At 36.0% G+C, this 11,182-nt stretch overlaps 2 protein-coding genes and 1 long non-coding RNA gene across 4 annotated transcripts in view; 2 read left to right on the top strand and 1 right to left on the bottom strand.

Annotated features, from left to right (window-relative positions):
* The window catches only part of LOC147907275 (uncharacterized), a 79,725-nt gene that overhangs the window by 23,936 nt on the left and 44,607 nt on the right, over positions 1-11,182 (top strand). The gene's annotated exons all lie outside the window — the stretch shown is intronic.
* On the bottom strand, positions 199-8,858 carry LOC105145788 (hypothetical protein). Of its 2 annotated transcripts, none has more exons than XM_011055597.2 (7): positions 8,487-8,858; positions 6,941-7,360; positions 6,125-6,587; positions 5,877-6,034; positions 5,597-5,764; positions 4,947-5,474; positions 199-4,697 (listed from the first exon to the last, which is right to left on the bottom strand). In XM_011055597.2, exons 2-7 carry the CDS (start codon positions 7,329-7,331, stop codon positions 4,570-4,572), a joined length of 1,836 nt encoding a protein of 611 aa, XP_011053899.1. In that variant the 5' UTR covers positions 7,332-7,360; positions 8,487-8,858; the 3' UTR covers positions 199-4,569. The 2 variants fall into 2 exon arrangements, with proteins under 2 accessions (XP_011053899.1, XP_011053901.1); XM_011055599.2 differs by lacking the exon at positions 8,487-8,858 and adding an exon at positions 7,694-8,443.
* On the top strand, positions 9,087-10,506 carry LOC147907276 (mediator of RNA polymerase II transcription subunit 29-like). The gene is made up of 2 exons (XM_087413995.1): positions 9,087-9,319; positions 9,742-10,506. Exon 2 carries the CDS (start codon positions 9,749-9,751, stop codon positions 10,358-10,360), a length of 612 nt encoding a protein of 203 aa, XP_087270121.1. The 5' UTR covers positions 9,087-9,319; positions 9,742-9,748; the 3' UTR covers positions 10,361-10,506.

Genomic DNA, 11,182 nt, shown 5'->3' with positions numbered 1-11,182 from the left:
CGGCCACAATCTAATATTTTATTAATATAATGATAATTAAATATCGTAAACAATATCTTGCGGTGGTTTTTATGCTCTTCTTTTCATAAGTTTTGATTTATAAACCACGTTCGTTTTTATGTATTAAAATTCTATTTTCGAGCAAGGATTGCTCAAGGTTTACCTCACTGTCGCTTTGAAAGAAACGATCACCCGCGATATTTCTGGACGTCACTTTATTATACATACATAACCAAAGGACCTTTGTACAAAACACTTTTGCGTGTCTGCGTCAAATTTTTCGACTCGCCATCGAGAGAGTTGCGTGAACTGCGTGAAGTTAATTATACATATGTATCTCACCCTCTATTCGATCGTAAAATGCTTATCTTACTCTTACAATTATCTTACGAGACAAAACAACTTTTGTCGAAATAATTAGAGGAAGAAACGTCTCCCCGGGGAGAGAAAAAGGAGGACGTTTCTTTTCTACAGGTATATAAAATTCTCTCTACTTAATTAAGATAGTATGGGAGAACGCGCGAATCGCGCAGATTCGGCGAAACTGGTTACAAGCACAGAAACTTATTCAATTTGCGTTTAAACGGTCATCATATCGTTCCCACATCTTTAACGGTGCTATTCTCTCTTTTTTTTCAATATATTAATCCTGTCACGCGTTATAACAAACGGCTATGTGCTGTTCGTGTCTTTAATATTTTTTCCTGCTTAATAAACGTCTTATTTTCGCGTCTTTTCATCGCAATTATAAGATTTGTACAATCACGCGCAATTTCGTTGTAATAACATTAGAAAAGAAAATCCCGATGACACGGAAGGTAGCGTTTAATGATAAGAATGCAGGACGATTTGTCTTCGAATTAATCACGTATATCATGTATGACGGAGTTTTCAATTACGCGCAATCTTCGCATTTTAATTTATCAATTATGAGATGCGCGCGTAAAAGTTGCAAGCTTAATCAAAGTTAATTAAAAAAAAAAAAAGACGAGAAAATTCACGCGTGTTCGCTCGTTTAAGAATTTTTACTATCGCGATCGACAGCGGAAAGAAGAAGAGATTCCAGCCCAATAAACATCACTAAAATTCTGTAAGATAGAATATTCCTAGAATGTTATATGAATAACAAAAAAAAGGTATATAATATTCATATAACGTTCTAGGAAAATTGTGTGCTTATAAGGAAACAATATATAACATCAATGTTATAGTTGCACATTCAACAATGGATGCTTTTTAGCAAGGGATCAGCTTGATCGATGTAATACAGTAAATCATTATACATTCTTCTTGTTCGTCAATGTTAAACAAAGATGATATGATCACTGTGTCACACTAAGTCTCTTGCTGAAAAGTACCAAATGTAAAACGTGTGTGTGTGTGTGTGTGTGTGTGTGTGTGTGTGTGTTATATTAGATTGATATTACTCAGACTCAATTTTACAACTCATGATTAACTCTTAACCGAGGTTTAACTTATTCTTCATCTCTTTCTAAAGTTAAAATTGGAAAGAGATGAGAAACAAGTTGAACCTCGGTTAAGTATTAACTGTGAGTTATGAAACTGAGCCTCAGTGTGAAATTATAATATTGATGTTGTTAGTTTTAGCTGGTGCTTACTGGGATTCAACGAGAAAATCGCATGCAGAGTCGATCCGAATGTCCGATGAGAAATATGTACATGTTGTATTTGAAGAAGGAGAGAATTTACGATCTTGCAAGGAAGTAGAAGTCGAGAAGAAAACGTAAAGAAATGCGCGGTGCGAGAAAGATATGATCACTAGAGTCCTACGTACGCGGTATGCATATACCACGATTGATATATGTCAACGAATATATACATCGTACAGTTAGTTTATTTGATTACCTTAGCAAACCAGCATCCGAAGCACTTATATATATCTAATAAGAGCTAACGTTAAGACACTTAATCGTTACGCGAGTCTAGAACGCTCCTCCATAATCCCTTAGCGTGGTCGCATTTGTGTAATTTAACTCGGTCCCGAATGGCACCTGATATCTTCAAATGTGTGCAAGCATCGACGGCTTCGTCACCTGATGATGTTACGTTCGTCCATCGGAGCTATCGGAGTGCAGGTTTGAGATGAAAGTCGAATACATGTAAGAATGAAGAGGATCCAGTAGATAAGTCTTCCGGCGATAAATTTTTTTTTCTTTCTGAATCGGAAAAAATAATTTCTCGCGCAACGTCGAATTACATTTCATTAAACACATCTTAGTCGTACTTAATGAGGTCGGAATGAAGAACGATCTCTAGAAAATGCGAGCAAGCGAACAACGCGTTATCATCGTCTTCACGTCGACAATTATGCGTAATTGCGTATACTGATTGCACATTTTGCTGATCGCGCTTGTACCTTTCTTTCTTTTTTTGATTAAAAAAAAAAAAAGAGAAAATGCATCAAGCGTTTTTAAAGCGAAATTGAGTAATAATAAGATAAGATGAGCAAACAATCTGCGTGTGTATTGTTATTAGAATTTTTTACTTAAATTCATACAATATGCCTTGTATGCGTATATTTTTCAAATACAATGTGCAATGGACCAAGTATGACAGGATTGATATCTTACTCGTGTATGCGTGTCCCATCTCGAGAATCAAAAATTTCACCTTAACCATTTAGTTATAATAATGTCGTATTCTATCTTCTTTTCTTTCGAGCAGAGGTCGATATGCCTGTTCTCTCGTTTTTTTTTTAAAAGCATAGATCGTGCGTTTACGCTCAACATATAGCGTCCATGATCATTAAGAAACAATAAGCGATTATCGAGAGAATTGAAAATTACTTTATGTGAAATGAAAAGCGGGTGTCTTGTGATACGTGCTAAGCGAATTGCAATGTGATCGCCCTAATTTCACTCGGAACGCTACGAGGAAGTTTCCTCGGTAGTAACACTTGTATGCACAATTTTGATTATCTAATCGCTTTATATACACGGGTCCGGGCGAAATCAAGCAAGAGAACGACAGTATCTTAACGGTCGATGTATAAAATACGTTTACACATATTCCAACACGGAATCTAATCAAAGAAAATTATCGCAGTCGACGAGCACTTCTAATACTCGAAGTTGCCGATCTCTCTCAAAACATTATAAATAATCTATCTGTTTCGCAAGATCTTCATACTTCTATGGTCATAGTGTATAAAAAGAGAAACACACATGTCTCATTACACATTACACAATCAAACGATATACGTTCTTAACGATTCCTCGATGGAAAAAAATTCACTGACACAAGATTACATTCTCCGCAACAAACGTACAGAATATAAAATATGCTATATTAAAATATATGTAAATTTATATAAATTTGGCGAAATATATATATAAATCATAACTGTATCATATCATCTAACATGTGATATTAAATATACACTTCGTCATTCTATAACCTTTGATGAAAAAAAAGGTTCAAATTAACACATACATAAATCAAGATTTATACAATTAAAGTTCAAGACTTATCACTCTAAATAAGTATTGTTTCTTTCTTCTCTAAAAATTACGTCTATGTAACTAAAATCGTAATAATGTGGCACTCTCTCGCTCTCGTTCGTTCGTTCGTTCTCTCTCTTTCTCTCTCTCTCTTTCTCTCTCAATCTTTCAATCTTCAATTACGAACCCTGCGATTTTACAACGGGCCATCGTAAGTGCAAATTGAAAAAACAAATTATAAGCAACGTGCTACTTTCCGTTCACGAATTTTTCGCGAATCCTTGGCTTGACAAGGAGACAATTCAGGGCACTTCTTTACTCTGCCTGTCTTTATATAGGCGCTGGACCATTTATACGTGCTATTTTTAACAGCAAGGATTCAGCATAATGTACAGTAATGTATTGTACTTCGAAATCTTTTATCGATCAACCGAAGATTAGCTCGGCGGATCGGTAAAACTCGGGCTTATTCTCGTTTTTTCTGTCGATACTATTTCTTTTTAACTCTGTATCTTTCTCTCTCTCTTTCTCTCTGTTTTACAGAATACATATAACTCCTACCTCTCCCAGATACATGTGTATTTGTACATAGTATATATCATATCCAATGGAAAGTGTACATTAAAATTAACTGAATCACGTACGGTTCACTCACAACATCAAAAATAGACTATTGCAAGAGTGCATTAGTATGTGACACCCTGTAGATTAGTTATTACTCAACTCAAGGTACCATTCCCACACATTCCGTGACTTTCTTCCCCTGAAGGAGTCTGAGACGTAGACGATATGTACAAATTTTGTATGATATCACAATATCGCTCGCATAAATCTCTGAATCTTTTTTTTTCTTATTATTTTTTACTTTTCTTTTTTTTCAAATGCGACTTGACGAATCAGAGATACAAGTCGTTGATCCCGTATCATTGGACTATAATATTATCGCAGCACACATGATACATTTAAGAATCTTGAGATCCATATACATAAGTATATATTACATAACAAATTGATTGCAATTTTAAGTGGTGTACCACACGTACATATTGCCTACGATACAGACTCGGCTGTAACTGTAGCATAAAAAAAAAGCAACGTTAAGTTAATTTTATGCCCGACCACGTGGTTTCTTCCTTGAAGAAGGAGTTTCCTCGGACGAAACAACACCGGTGGTAGCGGCCACACGCTTCGGACGTCCTGCTATTTTACTGGATTGCTGCGTGGTTTGAGCAGAACCTTCGAATTTAATTTAATTTTATTAAGAAATATAATTCAAATTTTCAGTCAATTGAATATATCTTATTAACGTAATGTATATATTTTATACATTTTTCTTATCATATCAAGTTTAAATTATTTTAAATTGTTTTATAAAATTCTATTGAATAGCAGAATTTTTTGCAAAAAATTTGTTTTCTTCATAAAATATATTTGAAAAATAAGAAAGAATTCGTTTTAACGTATAATATGTAAAACGTTTCATACCTCCAGGTTTTGTTCTCGGAACCCCTCTGGTGCCATTATTACTTTGCTGCTTGCCGTTTTTCTTTAAATCCAACTTCTTCATTTCTATATTATTTTTGGTATCCGTCACGGCGGAATTGGTAGCGGGATTGACAGTAGTTGTAGTAGTAGCAGTAGTTGCAGGAGCACTAGCAGCAACTGCTGTAGCAGCTGTAGTCGCGTTAGTCGTGGCAACTGCAGTAGTAGTACTAGTAGCAGTAGTAGAAACATGATCGTTGTCTAAACTGCCGGACTTTGTGCTTCTGTTTAGCGCTCTCTCTGCTCTACTGCTGCCTTTCGCGACAGATTTAGCGATCGCCAATGCTTTGACCGATCGTTTCTTCGCACGATTCGCTTTGGACGTTTTCCGATTTCGATCAGATTCTTCGTCATCTACGTCGTCGTCCGTAGAATTCCCAATTCGCTTAGACTTTTTACGATTTGGCTTTTCGTTATGCAAGCTTTTTCTTCTTTTCAACTGTGACTCATCTTTATAAAGTGACAGATCCACTGCGGAAATAAACATTGCAATTACTCATTTGATATGTGAAACTGTACATAAGACAATAGACTATAAAATTTATGACAATACACTATAAAATTTATTATCATTTTGTAATATTATTACTTACATCCATCAGGATGTTCTTCTGTAACTCGAGGTTTCTCAGACACTCCAGCCTCAACATCAATAGCCCGTTTTAAGATATTTTCTGTACGTAACAGCTCTATTCTGGTTAGCCAGAATTTATGTTTGTCAACTTTGTTTAGATTTAGATTTGTTAATATACAATCAAAATCTGAAAATTAAAAGAGATCGAATTAAAAAAGATAAATACAACATATATCATCCTAATATAATAATGATAAGTATATAATAATGCTATAAATAAAAATAATGTGTGATAATACCGATGGTATCATAGAAATCAGGTGAATAGAATTCGCCATTGGTTTTATCTTGAGACAACCATCGTATGCGAATGCGTCTGCTTGATTTATAGATATTTTGCATCGCTTGACAAACATAAAAACTTCCTTCTGCATTCCTCACAGCCAAAAATTCGTTTCTAATAATAAATATTTAATAATTAATTCTCGTTCATAAATATATAAAGATATTAAGTTGTTTAAATATTTTTGTAAAATGGGATGCTTACTTATAAAACACGATGAGTTTGTCGTCAGGCGCTTTAGAACCAGGAGTTTTATTGAGATTTTTAACCAGTAAAGCGATCTCCGGTAATGGACTTTGATAGGGTTGTGTTTGAATCCGGTTTCTCTTAGGTTTACTCGCTCCATCGGTGATTACAGTTGTAGCTACCTTCAAATCTTTCAGTTCTCTAGATTTTCGTTTGGTTGTCTTCGGAGAGGTAGTGACTTTCGCGTCAGGTTTATATGTACTAGTTAATGTCGCAGCTGCATTATCGCTCGATACTTTCAGATTCTGATTTGTAGGTTTTGCCTTTGGAACATCATTCTTAGTTTGTGTATCTTCTGGCTTATGAGGAGATTGTTTTATATGTACAGAAGTATTAACGGTTTTGCCATCTGATTCCTTTGATCCATTATTTACAGGGACCTTCTTTTCCTCAACTTTGTTTTGTGCTGGTGTGCATATTGCTATAAAAATAAATATAATTGCATATAAATATAAACATTTGCATTTATTTTTTTTTATTTTGTAATATAAATTTATATTAATATTTTGTTTTTGGATCTTAAATTCGCGTAATATTATTCTATGTGTTTCATCTAATTCATTTTATTTTAAATTTTACTTCACACAAAACAATTTAAATAGATACATTATCACATATAATTATAATGTAAGATAAACAATACAATTTTAATAACAGAATATATAATATTTATTTTTTATTATTTACTAGATACATTCTATTACTAAATATATTCTTTCTCAAGAAAATGTTAATTTACATGTAGAGAATTAAAAAGAATAACATGTTACTTACGAGTATTCATTGGAAACTCTATTAAAGAAGTTAGCACTTGTTCCGATTGCATTTCACATGGTTGTTCTTGAGCAGGAGTCTCTGGACTCAGGTTGTTGTTTCTGTTGGATTCATTTTGTTTTACAACAGCAGGCACGTCTTGCTCGGTTTCAGTTTTCGTAATCTCCACACCATTTGGAATTAATTTCTCTGCTTCTGGTTCCTTTTCCATATTACTTCCTATGTATGGTGGAGTCTGATATACCGAGGGTCTATGGTCTTGCACCAGACTAAGTGGTTGACTGGGTGGTTGCAGCGTGACATAGCTTAGTCCGCTGCCAGTCAGGGGTTTCATCGATCCTGACTCTGATCCTGGTACCACTTTCTGTGCCATGGCATTTATGGGCAGCATGGAGTGGCTGGTAGAATACAGCTATGTACCTAGATGCCATTAATGTTAAAGTCTTGTGTCCAAAATGCTAGAAATCGGACTGAGATCTCAGATGAAAAAAGAATTGATCACTTACATTGATAATGTAATCAAATTGTTCAAATATGTGACTTAATTAATTCTTTCTCTGTTAATTCTTTTTCTGAGATCCCGAATCGATTTTTAGCATCATGGACATAAGGTTTAAGACAAGCACTCTTTTTCAATCACAGAAATAATTTTTATCTACGAATATAAAACCCCGACAAAGCAACAACAAGCAGGAGATAAAACAATTCTTTGCAATTAATTTATTTACATTGGATTATATCTCGATAACGTACCGTGCGTTAATTGTATACAGTCAAGAACTATATTTTTACTATAATTCGTTCAAAGTATAAAGTTGTGCACAACGAAAAGGTGTGTACAATTACTGTTTGTACTTGACAATTACTCCGTTAATTAAACTGAATATGCTGCAAGTCTCGTATCTATTGCTATTCCCGAACATATCGGAGCAATTAAGAAACAAGAAGAAAAAAAGTCACATGATAATACAAAGTTTATATAACACAATTATCATCGCGAGTACATTACGAGCACTTTTCTGTATATATTCCTACACAGCGGACCGAGTACCTGAGCGCGTTGCCGCGAACGTAATCCGGCGATAAAAAAAAAAATGGAAACGTTTGTTTCCGCTAATAGGCGAAGAACGCGAGACAGGGAGGAAAAACGTCTATGTATATGAGAAAGAAAGAGAAAGAGAGAGAAGAGGGAGGGAAGGAGAATGAGAAAGAGAGAGAGAGGAGGGGGGAGAGCGTAAGAGCAAGAACGAAAGCGAGAGAAAGAGGGAGAGCGAGAGCGAGAGAGAAACGCCGAGACGAAGAAGCGGGCGCGTGGCGAAAAGCGACGAGGAAATCGTGAAAGGTGGGAAAGGAGACGAGTGTACAGAGGCTAGGCGGACACGAGGGGTAGGGTGGCGGGGGAGGGGGTAATTAAAGGAGTAAACATAAACACGGGCGAATTTTCGCCGCGGGGACGCAGCTGGCGGGACGAACGCAACGCGCGCGGCGCGGAGCGGCGGTTTAGGATGGCGCGCTCGCGCTCGCTCGCTACGTTACTATACGTTACCTGCGATCCTGCAGGAGAGCGGGGTAGAGAGGGGTGGCCGTGTAACAGGAATCCGCCACAGCGCACAGTGGTGGGTCCTCCGTGTCTGGATGGTTGACCGCCGTCGCTCGTTGCGTTGCCAACACGCACACACACGGGTTAGCTCGTTCGCCCAAACGTTTGGCCGGCACGCAGTGAGCCTCGTCCCACGCCTATCATTTCATACGGCGTACACGCGCCATAACGGACTTAACGCGACGACTTAGTCGACTTTAGGTAGGAGTAGCCACTGCAGAAACACAGTTAAACACGCACGATCCGCCAAACAACAGGACCGACGGGAGCGACGAGGAAGTTACGCGCTTCTTCGACGATGGCCCTGGTTTTACCAGCGGGAGCGAGCAAGAATGCCAGTCGTTAGATGGCGTCGGTTCCCCCCGGACGCCATGCGTGATTCGACTCGGTCCTTCGTCGCCGTGCAAGCTGATTCGTCGACGAAATCGCCAATGAGGAGTCGCCTGACGTTAAGGCACGATTCACAGTAATTCATTACGGCGCGTGCGCGAATGCCGCGACTGAGGTTTGCACTGGTTTGCACTTTGCATTCTTTTCTGTTCCGATGATTACGAAAGTCTACCTAACCTACAAAACTTTGTGTACATACAGTATACACTCGCTATTTTGCAAAAATAGTATGAAACAGGATATTAGAAGAATGATAACAAGAGACTTGTGTTCCTAAAGTATCCTAAGGTATAAGAAGATATTTTTAGAAAATATTCAATCGCAGAAATCAACTAAAAGAGAAATATACGTTTGGATTCGTCACTGACGTCAAGGTTTTTTAAAAATCGGTAAGAGATGCGAAAAGGCGTATTTTGAAATTGATAAAGTGGTCGAATTGCAAAAAAGATGCTCTCCTCGAGAAGTCCAGGTTTGAAGTCCCTGTGACTGGAGTAATATTTTTCGTAATAAATTCTTTGAGATATATTATTATTCGATTAATGCTATTTAAATTACGATATTACATTCTAAATTTAATTTACGATTAATTTACCTTCTATTCCAGTTTTAAGATTTAAATAAAAATAAGGATAAAATGAGATACAAGACATAAGGATGATGTTTCTAAACATAATCCAATTGAAGTTTAATGTCATTGGTTAACTCTTGATATATATTGTTTTCAAGAAATACTTCCAGAAAAAACTTGCTCTTATTAGATTTTATTCATTCCATATTAGATATATTGAACATGGCAAATTAAAAATTATAGGATCAAGATGAACATCCCGCCGATTCAACAGCCAGGTGCTATGGGTGTGGGACAAATGGGACAGTCGGTAAATCCTCAGTTGCCCCAGAATCAACAACAGGCGCAACAAACGCAACAACAAGTTCAGCAGCAACAGCAACAACAGCAACAGCAGCAGCAACAGCAGCAACAGCAACAACAAACACAGGACAAGCTCGATAATATCTCTAAAGTAAAATCTCTGGTTGGACCTTTGAGGGAATCATTAGCCATAGCTCTTAAAACTGCGGCGCAGACGTTACATCAAAATAGCTTAGTCGATGTAGGAACCATGAAGGGTATAGAGCAGCCAGATCATCGATTTAACAAGAATATGGAAGAATTCTATTCCATTTGTGACCAGATAGAGCTGCATCTGAAGACCTCCGTGGAATGTCTGTCCCAGCATTCCAGTTCGGTTCGATACTTACCGATGTCTGTTATAACAACTCGCACTGACACGGTGAGCACGCAGGAGGGACCAGCGTTGTCTTATCCACAATTTCTAATGACAGTGCGCGCGCAAGTGGCATATGCTCGCGAGATACATGATACTCTTATGTCTCACGCTCGCGCGATATCATCTGGTGAACAATCTTAATTTTTGTTAATTCTAAAAAAATGTTTTCAAGTGTTCAGTAAAATAAGACATTATATGAAGTATTAAAACAATCGTATTTTGCAATCTAGTAATAAATTTTTTTAGAAAATATTGATGTTGTTTAATAAATTATATACAAACTGAAATATATACATATTGTTATTATGTGATTAATATATAGGTCAGCACATGAAATATCATATTATTTAGTTATTCAGTTTTTTCAGGCTTTGATAATTAATTATATATCAGAGAAATGCTCCTTGGCATTTTGTCCAGTTCTGCATCAATTTTGTTAAAAATAAATATTTTGTACATATAAATCAAGTAATACAACATTTTGTGTGCCACTGTATATAAGAAGAAATTTCTTAATTTTCTATGTACATAGGATGTCTTAAAGCTGATGAATAAGTTTGCAAAACATATATATTTAACGAAATGAATAAAATTAATATAACTTTCAAGTTTTCATTAAGCTCCCTACTTTAAATAGTAATATTTTCATAGGTATACTTTTGTGAAAATCATCAATTACGATTTCAAAATCTAAATACAAGCTGTATGATATTTAATGACTTAAAAATATTATGCATGATATAAATCAATGTGAGATAATTTTTCGATCATTCCCGTTCAATATAGTATAACTTTGATCTCGATTCAATTTACTTTTCATCCTATTCTAATTTTTGAAACTAAAAAGAGTAGAGTTAATTGAACTGACATTAAAATTAAAGTACATTGGCGATGTCCTATCAATGTAAATTAACTTCAATCTCAATTCAATAATTTACTCTTCATTCTTTTCTAATTTTTAGA

This window comes from Acromyrmex echinatior, chromosome 15 (assembly GCF_024713525.1).
Source record: "Acromyrmex echinatior isolate Ae372 chromosome 15, ASM2471352v2, whole genome shotgun sequence".
NCBI lineage: Eukaryota > Metazoa > Arthropoda > Insecta > Hymenoptera > Formicidae > Acromyrmex > Acromyrmex echinatior.
Note: the sequence above shows the minus strand (reverse complement) of the source record. Positions and strands in the feature narration are given on the sequence as shown.

Excerpts from the sequence above, each read along its gene's own strand:
- LOC105145788 (XM_011055597.2), bottom strand. The coding sequence starts at position 7,331 with ATGCTGCCCATAAATGCCATGGCACAGAAAGTGGTACCAGGATCAGAG. Across the intron at positions 6,588-6,940 it reads AGAGTTTCCAATGAATACTC|CAATATGCACACCAGCACAA; the intron begins GTAAGTAACATG and ends TTATTTTTATAG. Across the intron at positions 5,475-5,596 it reads AGAAGAACATCCTGATGGAT|TGGATCTGTCACTTTATAAA; the intron begins GTAAGTAATAAT and ends TTATTTCCGCAG.
- LOC147907276 (XM_087413995.1), top strand. The coding sequence starts at position 9,749 with ATGAACATCCCGCCGATTCAACAGCCAGGTGCTATGGGTGTGGGACAA.